The 22,857-nt window shown below is 36.4% G+C and overlaps 1 protein-coding gene across 2 annotated transcripts in view; it reads right to left on the reverse strand.

The window, feature by feature from the left end:
* Nucleotides 1–4,496: 4,496 nt before the first annotated feature.
* PSMD14 (proteasome 26S subunit, non-ATPase 14) overlaps nt 4,497–22,857 on the reverse strand; it is a 56,590-nt gene continuing 38,229 nt past the window's right edge. The window contains exons 9-13 of one of the 2 annotated variants that reach the window (XM_058191699.1): nt 16,175–16,282; nt 13,176–13,250; nt 8,338–8,463; nt 7,619–7,681; nt 4,497–5,983 (exon numbers count right to left, since the gene is read on the reverse strand). In XM_058191699.1, coding sequence (XP_058047682.1) covers nt 5,885–5,983; nt 7,619–7,681; nt 8,338–8,463; nt 13,176–13,250; nt 16,175–16,282 — 471 coding nt within the window. In that variant the 3' untranslated portion in view covers nt 4,497–5,884. The remainder of the gene's footprint in view (nt 5,984–7,618; nt 7,682–8,337; nt 8,464–13,175; nt 13,251–16,174; nt 16,283–22,857) is intronic. The other variant, XM_058191707.1, reaches the window with a different exon arrangement.

Here is a 22,857-nt window from a genome sequence, read left to right on the forward strand (position 1 = left end):
CCTAATGGGTTACTGAAAAATGTTTCACTCAGTTCAACAAAAAATATCCAGTCAATTAAGCAAAGGTTAGTCTCTTGTCTTACTCCCATAATGAATGAGATTTTGTGGGTTTTTCTTTTTTCTTTTAACCATACTGTTACAAGTATAAACTTCAGAGTACCACATGCAATCAGTGGACAGAAATCTGGCAACAGCATTACTCCCATATAAATCAGTACAGAATTCTAGCCCCAAAGTGGTAACACACTTCAGTCTCCTGTTTCCCAAGACATTCTGTTGTAGCCCATAAAGTTGCCATATTGCAACAACAACAAGAAGTTTCAAAGGGAAACTCTCAAACAAAGCTGCTAAGTTGGAGTTAATTAATACATTCCCCGAGGAACAGTTCTTGTTGGTCTGTTTCAGCAAAAGCTTATGCCACAATCTAGTCATTACTGTTTTAAGGTGGTGCAAGTTGTGAGCATTGCAATCTTGTGGTACTAATGTCAGGCATAAGAACTACCTTGTTGCAGGAAGTACTTTTGTCACACTTCCACTGTTTTGAGTGAGCAACAGTTTACTTGGGCTATAACAAATTGTGTTGTTGCTTATAGATTAAACAAATACATTGGGGGGAATAATGGAAAAATCAGGGCCTTCATAATTCGAAATAGCTTATGAGCCTTGTGAGCTTTGAAGAAACCTGACATGATTGGGGTAGTTTAAACTTCTAATTACCTTTCATTTGATGTCCTACTAATGGTCACAACTGGTTTATGGTAGGTTTTATGTAGAGGATGGAAGATGAGCTACAGTAAGGAGACTGAGATCTGTAGATTGAATACATGCTAAAAATAATATCCCCATCAATTAAAAATGGTGAGAACTTGTGATTTTTAACATAGGAAGCCATTGTTTTGCATGATATAAATACTTCAATTCTGCAGCTGAATGATCAACACTAAATTCACGTTTTGTTTTCTAGCGCCACTTGTTTATTCCAGGTTTATTCAGTTGGCATGTTTAAATTCAATATTCTTAGTTATTAATATATAGTTCCATCTTTTTCTAAGAAACATATATGTATGCATAAATGTGCTTGTGTGCCATACATCTTGAAAGAGCTAATAAAATCCATATTTTTAATGCTTAAAAAAATCATGCTTAAATTTCAGATCAGTTTTCATCACCAATAGACAATAACTCAGGTGTGTTAATTCTGTAGCAATTAACACTACATATACTAACTCTTATTCTTAAACTGGTTAACAAGGCCCAACATAATGCAGATTTTGACATTAAAAAATGCCTCATCTGACCAAAAGAAGGATGAAAGATAAATTAAAATATTAACAGAGTGCTATATCTCTTAGAGTTGAAGTTAATTGGTGCAAGAACTATTGCAATTCCTAGCTGTTGTTTTTTTTTAAAAAAACTGCATCCAGACTCCCAATGTTCATTATTACAATTCCACTCATTGACTGAATAGGTTTCAGTTGATAATTAAGTAGTTCTGGTCAGTCTAAAGCACAGGTGTCAAACTCGCCATCACGGGAAATTTTTCCCATTCGCGGAGTTGGAGTGGGTGTGGCCTGCATGTGATGCATCTGGCGTGCGGGCTGCCAGTTTGACACGCCTGACGTAAAGGCTGGATAATTTCAGTAGTGAGAGATTACTTAGATTCCTCTCAACTCTCTCAGCTTGATAGTTTGCTTTCAGATGGTACATTTGTTATTTATTTATTTATTTATTTGTCAAACACAACAATATATATAAGTATAAGCATGAAATAACCATACGAATTGGATACAACTAAAGGGAACATTAGGACAGGAACGGTAGGCACGCTGGTGCTCTTATGCATGCCCCTTACAGACCACTTAGGAATGGGGTGAGGTCAACAGTAGATAGTTTTTGGTTAAAGCTTTGGGGATTTTGGGAAGAGATGACGGAGTCAGATAGTGCATTCCACTTATTAACAACTCTGTTATTGAAGTCATATTTTCTACAATCAAGTTTGGAGCGGTTCACTTTTAAGTTTAAATCTATTGTGTGCTCTTGTATTGTTGTGGTTGAAGCTGAAGTAGTCTTCGACAGGAAGGATATTGTAGCAGATGATTTTATGAGTTATACTCAGGTCATGCCGAAGGCGGCGGAGTTCTAAATTTTCTAAACCCAGGATTTCAAGTCTGTTATTTTAGAGTTGTATTATTAAACTTGCTTACTGCCAACTATAGTAATTCCTTCATCATTTAAAATTGTCAGAGAAAAATATTGGATGTCTCTGGAGTTGTTTGCTTGCAGACCTTCATTTACCCTACTAAGTTACATCATCAGTGTTAGTGAATGTGCGGTTTAGTTCCTATACTTATATACCAGTGATGGTTTGGCGCCTTTTTGATGCCAAGTGCCCAAAATGCACACGCAAATGCACGTGTGCATGCCCAGACCCTAAAATGCAATGCAAGCCCCCACGCATGCGCCATCCCCGTGTATTTCCAAGCATTTCTAAGAATGGATAAGTTGATTTCACTTTATTTAAGCAGCTTTATATGTCATCAGTTTAATTTTAGAGCAGATATGTGTACACACTCACTCTCTCAGACCTTTTTAGATGTCTTGAGCTACATCTCTAATCAGGTTTATCCAGCAAGGCCAGTCAGAAACATCTGGAGTGCACTATGCTGTCAACATGCATTAGGAACAATAGCAAAGGTTAAAATAAATGTAACATTGTATAGAACATATCTACAGTATATGATTTGACATTAAAATGTTTGCGTGCATGTACACATTATTTATAACTCACCTTTCTGCTCAAAATGACTTAACAAAGTTTAAATTAACATGCAAACTGTTTTAATACTAAAGCCAACTTAAAAAATTGTAAACAGGATGTAACTTGGAAGGAAACATTACTTCTGACCTCTGATGAAGTGCATTCATGGCCTGGAATGGCACAGGAGTAGCTCTCCATCACAGATCAGAAGTTGAAGGCATATCCTCACATTTATTCCTGCAGATATTAAGTGCAAAACAAGGCTGAGTTATTCCATTCGATTGTCAGATTCTCTTTTGTTTGTTTGATCAGTGAATGTCTGATATTGTACCCAGTAATCAACTAGCTGTAAGTGGTGATTTTTTAATGCAGGTGTCACACAATTATTGCATTTTATCCCAGTTAGCTTCTGCATTTCACCAACTGAAATTTCAAAGTATTATCAGAGACAGACACACAGAAAGTTTATTAATAGTCAATGTGGGATATAACTACTCCAGTGGTGGGTTGCCCCTGGTTTGGACCGGTTCTAGAGAACCGGTAATAAAACCAGTGGGAGGCTCCGCCCACTGACCCAAACATCATCAAAAGTGATCTGTGCGCTCAGGCATGATGCGAACCAGTAGTAAAGGTAAGTAGAACCCACCCCTGAACTACTCCATGGGAAACTGCTGCCCAATCTGATTAGGGAAAGATTGTAGCTGATAGTTGGCCATAATTTTGCAAATTCAGTGTGTCAACTATGTATCCAGTGACAGGTAGATCAGGCCTTTTCATGTCAATAGGAGATCTCTGTGGGACTCTGTAGGTCAGCATCCTAGACAGAGGAAGGAGCAGAAATATAAAATAGTACCCTAAATGCCTAATCCTGCCACACAGAATAGCATAATGGATGGTATTAACAAAAACAGTCCCAGAAAGATTTAGTAGGCTGCACTCTGCCTGTCCATTTCGGTATGGGTGATCACTTAATGATCAAAGCATTATCAATACTATATACCAGTCAAAAGCCTAATTAAAAATGGTCCAGATTCTCAGCATAATCTAGGTGCATCTGGAGCTGTGAGGTCATCATATTTATGATTACCATTTCCAGTAATGAAATGTCTTGAGACTAGCCTATAATTGCACAGATCTGCTGGATCAAGGGAAGATTTCTAAAAAAGAAAATAATAAAAAATAAGTCTAATAACTGCCTCCTTCAGGCAGGGGGTAACATTTCCTATCCTCAAGGAAGTGTTAATTAGCTAGAAAGCATTGCAGAGTATTGATGTTTCACTCCATGACTATTGAAAATTCTGCTCAGTGCTTACCTAAATTGATATTTCTTTTATAAAATAAAATATTTCAAATTTAAAGTATGCCAAAGAAAAAAACCTCATCTTGGAAATAATATTGAGCTCTTGTATAAGATCTCTGCTGATATATACATGCATGTGCAGGGAGCACAGTAAATAAAGCAATTCTATATTAGGGCTTCTTTTAATGTTGTATTTATAAAAATAATTAAAAAAAATTTGTTGATAAAAATCAACAAATAATTGTTTTTTTGTTGACTTATACAGGGAACATAATGAATAAAGCAATTACATATTAGGGTTTTTTAAATGTGTATTCATAAAAATAATAAAGGCAGAATAAAAACAAATTAAAAAAAGTATTGTGAGGGTTAAATTTATCAATTATACAAATAAAAAAATAATTAGACCCAGACTATTTCTTAGCAATTGGTATTCCTTTATTCATTTATAAACTTGTACTTCATTTACAAATTAAAAATTGGTTTCCATAACAGTCTCTCATAAAGCAGTCAATATTTTTTCCTTTAGTTATGTAGATATTGGAAAGCCCCCCCCCCGCTTTCTTTCAAAAAATGTCTATTTTTCAGTTAAAAAGAAAAAAAAATCCAAAATAAATTGTAATTTAATGTTTCAGCATGCACTTCAATGGTATTTACAGAGTAGGTTGACAAAGAATATCCATATTTTGATGACCTTGTCTGTAACAGACTTGTAACTTTTCAGATGTTGGTTCCAGGCTTTTATTATCTTCTGTGCTTTGTTCATACACTGTAGAGCCATTTATACTTATATGAAGGGAGGAAAGTTGGGGATGGGGTCAGAAAAGTATACTTTTTGCGAAGTCTACTGAGGTCTGTGTTTGACAAAGCAGATGTGGAAGTTACAGAAATGTCATTAGACAAGGTTCAACAAAATTTATGACCAAGTCTTCATTGGAATTTTGGCAAGATTAATAGCATGTGTCTCATCTGCATAAGAAACCCATTGCTTCCTGTCTACAAGTATTGTTCATATGTGCCAAATTAATGTTAACTATTACTACTATCAGCAATTACTATTTTGTTAGGTCAGAGCTAGACAGTCTCAAATTATATTTAAAAACCATATGCAACTCTACCCTCCTTGTGGTGAATGGTCCTGATCCATATTTAAAGGCTGCAGAAACAGGTTTAGGCTTATCTAAAGTCACATCCCTCTAACTTAAAAGCTTTAATCCAGGGGCTTTTATAAACAAAAACTATAGTTAGCCATGGGAAGTGTTTTGCATTTGTCTACAAGCTTTTCCGTTTTCTTTCTTGTATTGCAAGGTCGAGTCTAAGCTGGTAAAAATACTATGGGACTTAACCGTGATTCATATAAAAGGGATCTGTAATCTGAGTAAGTTTTTGAAAAAAATCATGTCCATGGCACAGGTCTTTATAGATCATCAGTTGACTGAAAGGCATTTGTATCCTTGTTAAATTTTGTACAGTATTGTCAATAATTGATTCTTTCTCAGTTACAATGTCAGCAAAACACTGAGTTTAACAGACCTTTTAAAAAGCTACATAGCAATAATTAATGTATATATGTGCTGCCAATTATCTTCAAAAATTAAAATGAAAATACACTTTTTAACCCAGTTCTTGAATTGTTTTAGAATCTGCAGAGATCTTGCATTAAAAAAATAGCCAAAGTAATTGCACAACATAGATGAAAAGGTGTTAGAGTGATGCTCTTAGACTGTAAATGATGCCAGATGTCTCTGACATCCAAATATATCTTAGCCTCAGTGCTTTAAACAATGGATGATTATAGTCAGCAAATAACATTTATAAGTAAGACATTATTTAAATACAACTGTATCCAACATTGCTGCTAAACACTGGACAATGTTGCAAGTCATCAGTACATCCACGTGTTCTTCTAAATGACGTTTAGGATCCTAAAATATAATGTTTAAAAATTGTTTATAATTTATTGAAATAACACATTTATAAATGGTGGTTTCCATTCAATGCAGTACTGATACAGTTAAGTTCAGAGTTCTATTATGCAAGCACTGCTGAAATTATGAGCCAGGGCTCATAAAGATTGGGCCAGGGCTGCATATTGTTTATATCTGCCTGAGTACTGTCCCAATATTGATGTAAAATTGAAAATTTTAATACTTGGATTTACATTTCTTTCTATGTATTATTTATTAAATTTGTTATACCGTCAACTATAGTATTTTCTTGGTCATTTAATATTATCAGATATAAATACTATGGAGTCATTGATGCTCTCTAAATTTGGTTATTTACTTCAGATGTTTATTGCCAAATTTAAGATATGGTGGTGCTATGTGCAAAGTTTTAAAAGGTATTAGTCAGCAAACTAATTATTTTATACTGTGTAAATACTTTAATGCTATTTATTTATTTAGCATATGGCAAATACATGGACTTATAGTAGTTAAAATGCTAATGTCTAGCTTTAACAACTTTAATACTGCCCAGCTTAAAGAACTCTTGATGATTTACATTCCAATTTAATTTCATTTTGAATTTTTTTTATCACATCTTAATCATTACTATGCTACAGTTGACTGGAGCCACGAGCTTGTCTAAAATAGACTTTCAAAATACTCAGGTCATTTTACAAATGATTTTTCTTGAAAACAAAGCTATCTTGTAAACCTAGGCCAAATATGATGTACAGTAGATTATTTACTTTTATATGGCAATACAGAAGTAACAATGATGTATATACATCTCACATGCTGTATGCTATATTTATCTACTTATATATGTATCACATTTGTAAATTACTAGTCAATTTAAATAATAACTGCATCATAACATTATTTATCAAGTTCATTAATGAAATCAATGGGAGCTTTGCCATTTGCTTCCAATGGAACTGGGATTTCATCCCATGTTATTTTCAGATATACTCACTCAAAACAAAAGCACTTTCCAATTAAATAAATGAAAACAAACCATAAAATACACTTAAGGGGGGAACCCTATGTTGACATAGAAAACCTGAAGTACCACTATTCTGTTATTTTTAGAAGTGTTTAATGTTTAATTTATGCATAGCTTGCCACTGAAGTGAAAAAAAAGAATGCCCATGTCTAGATAGGTTAACGTGGTTTCATTAAGGAACTATTCCATTAGCTTGGAATATGGATTCCTCAATGGATCCAAATCTCTTTTTATGCTTTCCTGAATCCCATCCATCAGGCATGTGATGAAAAAATAACTTTACAATCCTCATATTTATGACCTTCACAGCAAAGGAAAGCTAAATTAATATTATAAGCACAGTCTTGGTATTACTTAGTGTCTGCTTCACTTAACAACCAGATTTCTGGTCCCAATTGTGGTTGCTAAATAAGGACTGCCTGGATTTATCATGGGTAGATGTCAAATGTTAATTTTATGTCCATTGTTGATATACTTTTAAATCACTGATTTGAAGTAATTATTGTGAAAATAAATGGCTGTTATAGAAATTAAGAACAAAAAAATCACCCATGTATGATTAAATAAACACACAAGTAATTTTTTTCATGCCAGTGTAATTTCCTCACCTGCTTGCCAACATTTTTTATTGCCAGCTGTTCAGGTGTCATTTTATCCTCTTCTTCCACAGCCTGTAAAACAAATGTAGAAAAGGTTGATATTTTGTATCTTATTATTTCAAAAGCTTTTCAAAATATAAACTTTGTCTTTTTCCATTGAAGCTGAAGCTTTAATGTTATTTTAAGGGACACACACACATAACAAAAACCCCTCACTGTGGTGGTTCAACAAAGGAACTAGCTAGTACATCAGGACAGAAGTCAACACCTTCCTCAAAATTATTTGAATGGTTTTTAGAAGCGCTCAGTAGGGTGTGGTTAATATCAATTTGGTCAGAGCAACATACCTTCTCAATATAATGAAAAGAGAACAAAACCAGAAAGAACATGGATTATACAAATGTCACTGACTCAAACACAAGTTCCTCTAACAAAATAAGCAAGAAGTCTTTTCACTACTCTTGATCTGCACATCTTTTCACAAAATTCAGCATTTCATTGCTGTTGACTGCAGCAATGACTTGGGTTTTTAAAAAATTAAAAGGCAAGGTCTGTGCTAAGAAATTGTGCTAATTTCTTGAAATGATTAATGCCATTTTATTTTTTCAAGGTTGTGTTTCTTTTTTCTCCATATTACATTGGAATCAATTTTTGAATCGATGCTTCCTGAAGCTAATCTGACAAATCATATGGTCAAGTAATTGTCTGGCAGAGGCCCAATATGGTACCTTGTTATAGTTCTTCGCTAGTTCCAGCATTTCCTTTACCACGGTTTCATTGAGCTTACAGTGTTCGCTGTAGTCCTGAAGGGTTAAACCTTCCATCCAACTTTTCTTATGTAAATTCAGTAACATCTACCCAAAAGGAAAAAAAGAAGAAAAACAATAGAGAGCAAATAATAAAATAACTGTATCTGTGATTTATGCAGGAAAATAATGTATATATTTTGAACATGAAAGTGGTATTAGGAGACAGATGAGAAATCACAAATATCTACTGGGTTAGACTTAAGTTCTTTGTTACTTTATTTATTATTAAATTTATACATTGCCTGTCGGTGTCCAGAGAAACTCTGGTTAAAGGTTTAATGTTTCTTAATTTTTAATCATTTTGTATTATCTCATTATTATGCTATAAATCACTCACAATAAGACAGGTGGCATATAAATTTAATAAATAACTATAAATAAATAATGCAAGCATTTCTTAAAATGAGTTCTAATCCAGAACCTGGGTGGGTGGGGGGGAATAGTCAGATGACTGGGATATTTAATAATGTTCTTTTCCTTTCTAACTCCCAGCAAGACCACTGACTTTTAAAACAGCTCCCTCCCTCCATTCTTTAACGTAGAGGGGCAGGAGAAAACATGGCACAACCACAGGTAATCTACCAGACTGCTGAATCCTTCATTTCAAGGGGGACAACATTCCAGTGCCATACCAGAAGCATTTTGTTGATGGGAGGCAGAATATGGAACTAAAACTAGCTCAGTTATTTTTTATCATAATAAATACTAAGAGCTTCAAAAGTTTCTAAGATAGGAGAGTTTAAATTTAGAAAATTGGTGTCAAGCCTGAATTGCCTAGGCTACCTCAGATAACTTTTTTCTGTCTCATAGATTAGCTCACCATAGACTTAACTATCCATTCCCTATGAGTCCATCTGAGAAGATAAAAATTGTTTGCTCTGTAAGGTCACTGTGAAATTTGAACCCACACTCATAGGGGGATTTATGAAGACATGATTGAGTGCTAAAACATGTTTGGGTTCATGTGGTTTTAGGCCTTTTGCCAGACTATCAGCTTCCAATAAATAATTGGTGTTAAAACGGCAGAAGTCCTATTCTCAGCCATGAGTATGAAATCATGAATACAGACCAGGAAGATATAGAAAACATGGATGCCAGGACACCGGGCAAAGCCTGCATGCGTTGATGAAAATAATCTTCATTTCTTAAACCCTTTTAAAATCACACTTGACAATTACTGTTATCACCTTTATAAAAGTGTATGCAGTGAAATGAACCAAAGTAATGTTTCCAAAGCTTAATTTTAAAGCTCAACCTCCAGAATACAGAGAAAAAAAGAAGATGTACTGTACATACCAAGATGCAAAAAAAACCAGCTCAAATATCACTTTTTCCATATCTTGAAAGTACAGGTATTATCACATAAAGCATCTAAGTTCACAAAGCCGTTCTCTACATCAACAAAATTGCCCTCCTGTGTTTACTACAGCAGTGAAAATTTGAAGCAGCAAAGACCTTAGCACTTGATTCTTGCAAGCCCAACTGAGCTCCTGGTGAGAAGACTGCTTTTCGGTTTGAATCTGTCACCTTCAAGAACACTATTGAACACTTATGATTGAACAATGACCTCAGTTAATGTCAACGTTCTCCTATAAAGATAATTACTGTGGAAAGGTACTGTGTTTCCCCAAAAATAAGACAGGGTCTTATCTGCTTTTGAACCCCGAAATAAGGGCTTGGCCTTATTATTGGGGGTCTTATTATTTCAGGGGTGCAGGAGGCCCCGGGCAGCCTGTGCACTCACAGCTGGGAGTCTGGCACTGTCATCAAACCCCTCCTCTCCCACAGGGTATGTGTGTAGAACACGAGCAGCCTGAAGGCACCAAGCCACACAAGTGCCTGTCCCCACCCCCCCGCTCGTGCACCTCCCAGGTCTCACCACATTGATATGAGCGAACTCATAGCCAATGCCGCCAGCGCCCACCACCAGTACCCACGCAGAAGCCATGGCCTGGGCCAGCTCTCCTTGCAGGTTCCAGCTCCAGCCATCACCAAAAAGTGGGAAGCACACTCCCAGAGCAGCCACTCCCCTGGCTGGGGTTTGGAAGCCACAGAGGCAGAGTTTGGGGGAAGAGAAAGAATGACTTCTGCTCCTTCTGCTACTTTCCTTGTGTGCAGCCAAAAGCAGAAGCAGCAGCAATCTCTCTCTCTCCCCCAAACTCTGCCTCTGCAGCTTCCAAACCCCAGCCAGGGCAGCTGGCCACTGGGAGTGTGCTTCCACTCTATGGTGATGGTGGCCTGAGGCCTCCTCTTCCCCCTGCTCCTCTCCGCTCCAATTGCCCGAGTGCTGAGTGATCGGAGCGCTCGCCGGTGAGCCCAGGAAGCCTCTCCGCCTCGGGAGTCACGATCAGCCCAGACTCTTCCTAGGGAAGGGAGCCTTGCAGGACACTTGCCCGCCCTCCCTCCCTTCCTCCTGCAAGTCCAGTTTTGTCATGTCCTACTCCTCCTCTGACGGCCGGGTCGGGGAAGTCCGTATCAAGCATGCCTCTGCAGATCTGCCAAAGTCCTATCTGAGTCCTCAGGGCAGGCAGGAATCCAAGGTGTGACTTCAGCAATCCAGATTAGACTTTGCCTGACTCAGAGAATGCCAGAAAGCAGATCCTTTATATAGGCCATGGGGTGTGGCTCCATCACTCAGCACTTATCCAGGCCTGCCCGTCCCTTCCTTTTGCTGACGTCGCCTCTCTATTCTCCGGAAGCATGGATTTCTCCAGCCTCCAGCTGTTGGTAATTCCAGCCCAGCTGTTGGTAATTCCAGCTCGTGACTGGCTTCACATTCCCCAGGCTCACATGCTGTGGGGGAGGGGCCCAGTTGCTCCGTTTGGCCGGGCATGGTGCCAGGACTGGGGGCTGGAGGCATGTCAGGCCATTCGTCTTGCTCGGACTGTCCGGGCATGGTGCCAGGACTGGGGGCTGGAGGCATGCCAGGACATTCTTCTGTACTATCAGTGTCTGGCAGGAGATGAGAGGGGCCCGGCTGCGGCGAGGGGGGCGAGCGAGGCACAACAAGTTTACTCTTTCGAGGTGCCCGGCAGCGAGACACCAGGCAGCCACGACGGTAGCAGCACCAACAGACACAGCTTGGCTGGCCTAGCCACAGCCAATGCTCCTCACCCACAGCTGAGCTTGGCTCCAGGGGGCCACCGGGCCTGCTCAGGTAGTGGTGGTGGCAGCAGCAACATCTGCAGCATCTCAGCCATCCCCGAGAGACCTGTGCCTAGCTGTGGGACAAGCCAGGCCTGCCACTGTAGTCCTCCGCAACTGCCCGCCATGTATGGAGGCGTCTCTGCCAAGGAAGCCCTGGGGTAGCAATGCTTGTGCTGTGGCTGCTGTGGTGGGCACTCGGTAGCGTGGGCTATGTGGATGCAGCACCTGGGCATGGGGGCAAGAGCGGGCAGGCTGCCACCGTGGCGCAAGAGCGGGCACTCAAGGTCTATGGTCTGTGCCGTGGGTGGCAAAAGGGGCGGGGGGTGGGGCAACAGTTTGCAGAGAGGCAGCTGCCTTGTGAGGGTGGGGGGGTGAGGGATCTGTGTGTGTGCGTGTATGTGTGTGGGGCTTATTTTCGGGTCATGTCCTATTTTCAGGAAAACATGGTATCTGAACAGTTACAGTGCCTCTAAAATCAACTTTAATCATGAACATATGGAATCTATTGTGGGCATAAAAACTAAAATGTCTGCATTGGGAAGAATTAGCAAACTTCGAAAAAAAGGACACAGAGAATTATGTTTTTAGTTAGACTGCTGGAATTATATATACAAAAATATACCTATATACTTCTTTGTGGAATATTTGTGGGGGGGGATTATACCTGTGGTTGATCTAACAACCCTTCACTGAATTTACATTCCAAAAATGAAAGAAAAATTGTAATTTTATTTTTTTAAAAGAATAATAGTGGTAGTCCTGATGTTACACAAGAAGCTCCTTGAGCAAAGCTGCCATTGCTCAGTCACAAATGTTCGAGAAGGCTGGCAAACTTATTTAATATGCTTTGCAAAATAAATCTTCAATCAATTGCTACCATTTATATGTTTGTTGGTTGTAAATATTCAAGAATAGCTGAATTATTTTTGGATTGATTATATGGATAAGCTGGCTTGTGTAAGCAGGTTTGAACTATGTAAGAGAAGAGTGTATATGCTTTTAAAAATAAATAAAGGCAAGAAAATTAACAGATTCATTGTAATAGCATTACAAAAACAGAAAATAGCTTTCAGAAACATGTAGCTTTAAAAATAGAATAGCCATATTTTTATCACAATTTAAACAAAGATGTTCATAAATTTTCTAAGTCAGACTGATTTTTGCCAACCACATATTTACTAGAGCATTGACTACTTATGCATGCATATGCCTTCTGGAAGAAATGTTGCTTTCGACCGCAGAGTTCACATTGAGACTTTATTTGGGGTGACAATGGATCAGCTATATGACATTAGGCAGAAATGGAGACCCAAAATTATTGTGGTTAATATTAATTTCAACAGCATTTGAAATTAGCTGGAGAGGAATAATAAAAAATGGGTAGTGTTAATCCTTAAAATAGGCTCAACATAATTTGGAAAAAAAAACCCATAAAAAACAAAGGAAAAATAATTAACCTCCCCAACCATACCCCAATATATGTTAGTAACACTGCCCCATCCGCTGTAGATCTTGGTCAGAAAAATTCCACTGCTGTGATAAAGAATTGAAGTGACAAATATATTTTTTGTTGTTAGTAACTGAAAATATTCTAGGAAAACAGAGCTTGCCTTCTGTTCTAATTCATTCTTCCTGTAGTTGATAGTAATGGAATAGTAATGTCTGTTCAACCCATGGATTAAAGCCTAGAAAGAGAATGTTTAAAAAGAATTACTAAAATGCACCTGATCATTTCTGCCAAACAAAACAGAATAGTTACCTTAAAATATTGCATTCAGGCTGTGAGTTATTTGAACTGTCTCCCCCCACCCCCCCAAATATGCAGCTACTTAAATATATCTAGATGTTCCGGTGTTGCAAACTCAATGAAACGTATTTTAATGGCAGGGAAATAAATATACAATAGGGCAGAGATACTTTCAAATTAGTAGCTTGGCATACAGTATAATTAATCATTGTCCTAATTTAATGGGTTTAACTTAAACAGATTTCAGTTGTTTTGTAGTGTAAATCTACAGTAGGGGTGGCATATAAATGGTGTGGAACACATAAATATACCACAGATTATAATTGTGGAGCATTTATAATGCAAAAGTTTTTTAAATGATTATAGGCAAACCGGCAGGAATCTGTATTTCTCTTAAAATTCAATTCTGATTTGATTCTCTAGTTCAAACAAAAGTTAAATCAATGCCCAGAACTATTTCTGATTAGGATCCAAAAAAGCCACAGATGTACAAAACAGAATTAAATCCTCAACTGAATACTGCTGCTAAGCTTTTCTTCTGTTGCCAGTGTTTCCACTGAAGAGCAGCCTACCTCTTCAGTAGTGGAAACAGCTGTATTACATCTTATATGAGGAGATATTACCAAACATTATGCAGATTCCTTTTTGGTAGTTCTTTTCCTAACAAATGGGATGTATTAAATTGAATAATTTTAGAAGAAATGTTTAAATATACTGTACAGCAAGTCAGGGTTACAGCCAAAACAAGCAAAAAGCAATCTTATAGGCTATAACAGCTGACTTGAAAGTAAGATACCGGTACTTCTTAACTTTCCAAAAGCAAACAATAAAAAATATAAAAATTAGGAAGCAGTAAAATACCGTGGGGTTTGCATAAGAGGTCATTACATACTGCCTTGAAAGGCCCAGTAATATATTCTCTAGAAACATACAAGCACAGGCTTGCCTGCACCCAATCAAAAACATTAGAGGGTTCTTCCATACTCATTAGGCTTTGTAGTTTGTACCAATTCTAATCGGGAGTAATTTTATTCATTCTTGTTAAATAAAAAATCTTTGGTATTGAAAAAGTTGTTCTATTTTATTAGGGAAATCTGTAGCTAATTATTCATGAAGCTCATATAGTTTTAGAAATATGAGCATAAACTATTGACAGATACAAGATTGTCAAGATAAGAACAAAAATTGCAAGTCAACAGTAGTATTTGCTGTTTTCAACTACAAGTACTGTGTTTGCAGCATGTGTTGCTATTAGAAGTCCTGTAATTAATCTTCAGAGAAATAATTAGACTTCTGGTGGCAACTAAGTGGGATTTTTAAAATTCATTTTAAAAGAAAAATAATATTTTTGGCAATATTACCTTTAGAGTAGGAAAATGATAATGACAAAGCAATAATCATTCACGGGGGAATACTTGTTTAAGAAACAAAATACTTTCTGCATGGAAGTCTGTTTACATCCATCACTTACTATGGATAAGTAGATCTCACATTCAATGTTATTTATAAGGTTAATTTAGTATCTTGGTCTGAAACTTACAAAACAAACAGCAAGCTGCATAATTACATCCTCTTTCCTTCTAGCAAGTTCCCAGAACAAATTCCCTTACTCTCAGTTCATCTAGAAGATGTACATGCATCCATACCAAACTTCACTGCAGCTAAGACAACACTATGTTCTCTAACATTATTTAAGTCATCTTAAAACCTGGACCAGTGGGAAATATGAGAGGCATTGTTTGCAATTAAAAGAAGTACTACTGTAATTCTTAAAAGTAAACAAAAAAATAAATTCAGCTGCAGGTGATGATGGAATGGGAACATGCTTGAGGACGGCTTCATATTTCTAAAATAAAGTTTAAAATCAATATCTTTATAAAGGAAAGATGGAGTCAATTAATAACAATATGAAGTTTTATTTCCTGAGGGATTTCATCCTTTCTGACCTGCAGTCTTGAGTTTCCAACTTATTTATTTAGGAAATAGTAAACAATTACTTATTTATTATAAAATCATTATTATACTTGGTTGTGCAGTTTGGCAGATGTTTAGATCACCTATCAAGTCCTTTATATGGCATTTTTATCCACCGATCAAATCCTTCCAAAGGATCTGGGGTTATTATTATTTTTACTAGGAAATAAGTTTAAGTACAGTAATTTGCAATCCTATGCATATTTCATGGAAGTAATTCCATTAAAAGACATAAACTATACTTAAGGGTTTCATTCTGAAATTATTTTCTGGATTCTGCCCAATACTATGAGTGGGCTTTTGGATTTATTGCCATACATTTGAAGTTACTGATGAATATCATCCATGGTCTATAGGCTCATGAAGGAAAGTACACAACTCCCCTGCCTGTTCTCAGGGACACTATAAACAAAGCCTCTTGAGGAAAAACAAGCAACATCTTCTGAAATGAAAACATATCTGTGGCATATATGTACTGTAATCAGTATCTGTTTTCCAAAAAATAATCTAAACTGCCCCAGTGATCACTGTATCTATAAGGAAAATTAAGGCGAAGAGTAACAGAATGCATAAATATCAATAAGGCACTTCCTTCCCCATCATGTAATAGTCACAAACATACATTTATGATTTGCAAATGATTTGAACAGCTTAGGGAAAAAAATCTGCAGACAATTTCTAAAACAATATAGCACATTTTATCAGGATAGATATAGGTAAAGAGTAGTACATATTACTAACATCTTCATGCCATCTGCAATTATTAAAAATTCAAGAAATAATTACTAGATCTAAATCTTTATCAAAGTAAATTTTGTGTGTGTCTGTATCTTCATAGGCACACACATTTTAAGCTACATTCAAAGTAAGTACATTAATATTAAATACCTGGATAGATGGCTTGTTTAAGTGACCCAGATTTGAAGTTGTTTGTCTTGGTTCATGTCCTAAGACCATCATATTAGCATTGATTAATCTGAAGGCATCGATAACAACCTGTAAAAACAAGACAGAAAAGTCAATTCTCTGAAGAAAATGCAAGTGATTGCACCAAGGAACAGCAGAGACATCACAATCAAGTCACATCTGTTTTTGGTCTTTTTCCAGAAATTATTTAATTATAATATTAATAAAAAAGAACCGCCTGCTGGCTCTGCCATCAGCACACCAACTCAGTTTAGTATTGCAAGAGGACACCAATTACTACATTTTTCAAGGTGATGAGAGAAAATAAATTAAGTTTCATGCTCTCTTTACTCGCTTTTGATAGTTATGTTTACATACATACATGTATACACACAATGTAACTTTAAAAACATCTTCTCCATTCAAATTGAATAATAGGGAGACTAACTCTGAAACTGAGCACAAGCTAAGGGACTCTGTGTAAAGCCCAGTCGTGTCACATCAATTATACCAACGGAACACTTGAAATGACAACAACATTATAGCCAGCAAGGAACTTGCCCCATGTATTCCCTCCTAGTCAGATGCTTTTTATTTCCTGCAAGTAAGAAAGAGGCTACACACTGTCGGATGGATTATGATGACCTTGTCAGTGTCATGGCCAAGAGTAAAAGAGAGCAAAAAAACAAGGCAAACAAAAATAAGGTCACAATGATAAAACTACAGCTGGTAACTTTCAAAACTTTACAATTTCTTCTTAATTCTGTAAAATGCCATAAATGGTTCCCTGATTCTAAGAAAGATAGAATGTGGAGTAATACAGATTAAAGATTGGAAAGGAGTTTTTCAAACTATGCTCTATGGTAATCTAAATCTTAATGGGTTCTGTGAGAGACTAAGGATGGGGAGGGGGGGAATGTTTCACTCAAATGAGTCAATTTTATGTCACTAAAACTTTGCCTTTGATTGAAGTGGCAAGATTTTTTTTCTTAAGCTAACAGTTCTGTAGCCTGAAAAGGTTTGAAAACATCTGAACTAAAATATTACTCATACAGAGTTGAGCCATTTCTCAATTTACTTGAGCTCAACATTCTAAGAACATATACATGTCTGTGTTGTTTAGGATGAGCTGTATGGTCTGCTTCTCATAGGTGCCTTTTGGACAGGTGTTCTCTCTGCTGTACACCAGTCCTACACAATGATATACAGTATAAGGAAGTGAATGATATGGCTCCCACTAAAACATGGAATTTCAGCAACAGACTCTCCCCCTTCATGGGGTGGAACAAGTTAATTAAAAAATGTCATATTTTTTTCTAACTTGTTCTGGAATTAAGAAAACCTCAGGAATAGGTATATAGATTTTATAATATATTCATCCTTGTTCACAAATCCTACAGTACCACCCTTATCCCTTACTCTTAAGGTCTATATTAAATAGTTTCTGTTTTCAAACAACTTTGGCCTTTAATAACATTATACAGTAGCATTAACTAGTGCAGAGAGAACCTGGGGGGAGGGGAGTGAGCATAATTTATGTTTTGTTGTTTTTTACAGATCACCCAATCATAATTTTAATGATCCTGCCCCTTTCCCCCCTTAAGAAATTTGCTTAGACTCTGATTCTGAAATGTGTGAATGGATAGAACTTGATTCTCCTTAGCAGTAGTTCCTAAAAGTAGAAATTGTCTTTATGCAGTAACCCAATGTTCTGTATATTGCTGCCTCATGACCACTTTTGGATATCAGTTGCATTCCATGTGCCATTTCAAGAAATATATTTATGGTTATTGTCACAAACAAAACTACTGACCAACTAATGGGTGGATTAGATTTATAGTACAAAAATACTGACATTGTATTCCTTCTGATTTCCTGTCAGCTTCCTCACTGACTTCGCTTATTGGAAGCTGGCAGAGAGTGTCAGAAGTCATGATCACTAACAGCAATGCTATAATGATCACAAGTTTGCAAATACAACTGGTCTGAAGATTCTTAATATTTCAATGCTATGACAGTAACGGGTCCCAGATTTTATATGCATTTTTTTAGTTAGTACATTTTAGGTACCTTGATTTAAAACTTTTTGCGTTATGATGCATTGTTTGGCTAACTAAAGATTCCAAAACAGACAGGAGAGTTTTAGTAGTATATGGATTGAGTCTTATAAATCTCCCAAACTCCTGAAGCAGCATTTCAGCCATATGTTCTGATTTTTGAACACCTGCAAATGCCCAACCACAAAGGAGTATAAATTAAAAGTAAGCAAAAACAGAACTAAATATCCTACACTGTAGTCCTCTAGAGATTTACTTAATAAGAAATGACACAAATAAAGAATTTACTCAGAGGGGAAGATACAATTACTTGGCACTGTATCAGAATCACAAGGTGCTTTGTATTTTAGAGTACTACTAACACTTAGATTCCTAGAATGGATTAGAACTGACTGCTCCACTAGAAAACATGGAACCTATCCAAGACAGCAGTGTTTTTCTACTCAGATTTGAGCTCCATATGCACTTTTCACGATGAGCTATTTGAATGGATGCTAAATAAGTGGCCATGCATCAGTTTTGCAAGTGTGCTGGGATTACAGTGGCCCATTTTTACAAGGTCATTTTTAATAATCTTTCTGAGAAATGCCTTCAGCCATCTAGTGTTCTGCAGTGGAATTTCAAGGAGAAAATTGTTTTGGAATAGACTAGATACATTTGAGTTTTAAAAATTTTATTGTGAGAATATGGGCTAACAATTCTAAATACCAATGTTACAGCATCTGTTATTTCATTGCATTTTTGATCAGTAGTTCTATATATTTGGTGGAAGAAGATGAGCTTATGGGCTTGCACTACAAAATGTTACTGTGCTTAATTCCTTACTTTTTTCTTATTAATTTTTTTATATACTACTGGACAAAAGTGTGACTTGAGTGACATTTTGCTTCTACTTAACAGCATCAATTCAACCCATAAGAAGGAACATTTTAACTACACCAAGATTAAAGGAATTCACTGCAATCACTATAGCAACTGTCTTAGGGAAAACTAACATGCTGAACAACCTGCAGCCTAAATTTAGATCTGGGACGCAATAAAAAGCATAAATGCAGCAACACACCCTACATTTTGATTTCTAAGCTATCTTATAATTGCTTTTTTTGCACAGTAAGAACAAATAAGTTCCTTCTTTAGAGAATCGTATGAGAATAAATAGGCTCATTAATGTCCAGTACGCTAATGAGCAATGGATGAAGGAGGTGTTAATTATGCTACAGTAAGATTCAAGGATAAAGCCCTGGTGAGCTCTTGGATATATGTTGTAGCTTAAGCCTTCACTGGGTTTGTGTACTTTGAAGTTCTCTGCAAAGCATGATAGCAATGTAGTAACCTTACAGTCTGCAAAAGAAATTTTCACAGGCAGTTGGATCACAGGGTCAATTGAGGGGGGAAAAATTAATACTGCTTTAATTTTGTTAGCATTTGACTGTTTTAAAATCTTAGCTTCCTTTGACCAGAATAATTTGTAAATGCATTAAAATGCAGCCTAAAGGCTTAATGCAAAATTACTTCTGATGAAGAAGATGAAGAAATAAAAAGCTTCCTCTAATGCCATGGTAGGGAAAAGGGTATAGATTAAGGTAGCTTTTTATTACTACAGGATATCTGCTCCTGCGATTCTTTCACCAACTGGACGATTTAATTCTGCCTGGTGCAAGTGCCTTGAGACTTTGCAGAGGTCACTTCAACAGTAGACAGCTTATAACAAAACCATTAGCGGTTTGGCTAGCTTAAGGAAACCTCTTACTTTTCTTTTTTTGTTTATTATCACTGCATGAATCTGCAGCATATGATAGTTTATAATTTCTCAGGCTTGTTAAATTCATGTTAAAGGTCTGTTTTCTTGTTGAATAAATTTTGTTCATATAATGCTGCCTATTTCATACAGTGAGTCTTTAATAGCACCTTTGGTCTATGCGCAACTCACAGATCAAAACAGAGGACTAAAATAGGGGTTGATGATGCTATTTACATGTGTGATTCCTGCTGTCTTCTTGTTAGTAGCTTTAATATAATAGAAGACCTTGTCTGTTTTGTAATTAACACATCTTTACTGGAGAGATATTTGGAAGTGATTGCTGTGAATATACTGGTTAGTAAAATAAACACAATCACACACCACTTTCTGTTATCAGACAAATTTGTGAATTGTACACATTATACTCCAGATCAACAAACTGTGATATAGCAGCCAAAGAGAAGACACATTTATATAACCCTATATTTTTTTCTAAAAACATGCATTCATTCTGACCTTGTAAATATAATTAGTTTGTAGGATGCATGGAATTAAAAAGCATAGATTCTTTAGTAATTGCAATGACTGCAAGTAGGATACCCAATATTTGGAAACTACATAAAAAAAACCAAAACCACATTTTTATTTACATCTGTTTCTTACAAATCATCACTATCTGGAAAATATTTTCCATCTTACTTTCAGTTGTTATTCAAATCAATAATCTACACCATTGCTTGCCTTTATCAAAAGATGGCTTTCAAACAGCTCTTCTAGTAACTTTTTCACTAAATCATCCTACTATTATATACAAATCCATCTCTGGACACTGGTTCTAGAATAATATGCTGAATATTTTTATTACTTACAAATCTTTCAGCAATGCATTTATTTGTTATAATTAAGCTTTTTCCAGAGGTATTACAATTGACAAGTGCCTATATACCTCCAGATATCTACTTCTTAAATAACTCAACATATCACTACAGTATTTTGGGGGGGGGGAGCGAGGAGAACAAACTCCTAATATGGATGTAGTATCTTAAGTGATGGACTGCAATCAGTTAACTTAGCACTGTCAGTCAGAACTGAAGCCCTTTCTGACATCGCTGTATTTGAGGAAAATATCCCCGAAGCCCCATGGCAAATAGAAGCTATCTTTAAAAATTGCATTAAAGTGCTTTGCAATTAAAGCATCCAGCCACTGTTCATGCACATTTATAAGTAAACAGCATTGTATAAGAAATCCTGTGTAAAGGCTATAATGTAACTATTGCCAGGTGTGGAAGGAGAAGTAATGTCCCATCTAAAATCTCCTTTATCACCTGCAACTGAACTGTTATCGACTGCTTAGTTGGTTTCCAGATTCTTTGAAAAATTAAATGGAACTGTGACCCTCGAAGTGCAGCTGAAGTTTATGACCACTTTGATATTTATGCTGGTGTGCACACTTAAACAACCGTGACCAAAGAACATCTTGGGTCCCCTCTAAGCCCACAGCATAAAAAATTCAGAGAAATCTTACTTTTATGCCATTTCCAATGAAAAGCACTAAGAACAGAAATTGACTCATGCCAAATGCATACCACCGAATTGCTGTGATTGTGACTTTTGAGGTCTTACACATGGTAATTATTTATAAAAATGTCAATTTTAGCTCTGAAAAAAAGATTCCTAGGAGTGCATACATTTTCTTTCTTTATCCTTGGAGGATTTCCTTGCTTTGGTCAGGTTTACTATGCAACCTGAATATCCAGAATGGAGAGACAGCTACAGAATAATACATTTAGTCTGACAAGCAAAGGCATGCATTTGTAACCCCAAAAGCAGAAAAACCACAAGTTTCAAAGCTTTATGTCTTACCAAAGAGAGATGGATTATTCTACATCTCCCATGGTAAAAGGCATTTAAAAATTAATACTATTAAATGAAAAGTGTACTCAAAAAACTTTTTCATTTAGAAAAGGGAAATAAACTAAAATAACCCTTTCAATTTAACAAGCAAAAATAACTGTCTGCTCTGAACTATACCAAATTGAGTGTTATTGCATTAAAAAAACACCTTCAGCACGAAGTTTCTCTATGTTTAATGAAGCGTTCTATTTGGAACTTTTATTCAACTATCTAATATAACTGCACACAGCTGAGAAGGCAATAAAAAAACCCCAACCATGCAATTATTATTTGTATGCCATCTATATGTATATTTTATCTATGAAACAATTACTAGGCAGAAAGAAAACACACGATAAAAATGGAAGAGAAATGAAGCTGGAAATACACAAGAGCTTAATTCAAATGAACTTCCAACTGCAAATGAGCTGCAGACTCATACATTTCTTTATCCTCCTTCCCCCTCCACTCTTAACACAGTACACATTTTTCTCTGTTGCTTGTTTAATACTAACCAAAGTTCACCACGATGTCAAGCTTATTAGAGCCTACATTCCAGATGGAGAATCAGAAACCAGCCAAGTATAATTTCTGGATATGTTTCAGAATGTCCACTGATTCAGTCAAACATGGCAAACCACAGCTTAAGCTGAACACGTGAAGCTACGGAGGGAATAAGATTACCTGTGTGGATCCATATCTTCTGGGTTTTTCCCCCCAGAATATGGACTAATCAGGAGAGGTAAAATATGGTTATATAGTTGTGCATAGTTACAAATGCTAGCTAGTACTTACTATCATTCAGCTGAAGTTCTTAGTAAAGAATATGTGAAATTGATACCTCCCAGTTAGACATCAATAAACAGATTCAATCTCCTATTTATGAATCTCTCTTCTGTAAAGTGAGTTTTTTTCCTCAGAATTTCCCGAGCAACTTAGCCATTGGTGAGTGTTCTAGAAATTGAATTACAGGT

The sequence above is a fragment of the Ahaetulla prasina genome, chromosome 1 (assembly GCF_028640845.1).
Source record: "Ahaetulla prasina isolate Xishuangbanna chromosome 1, ASM2864084v1, whole genome shotgun sequence".
Lineage (NCBI taxonomy): Eukaryota > Metazoa > Chordata > Lepidosauria > Squamata > Colubridae > Ahaetulla > Ahaetulla prasina.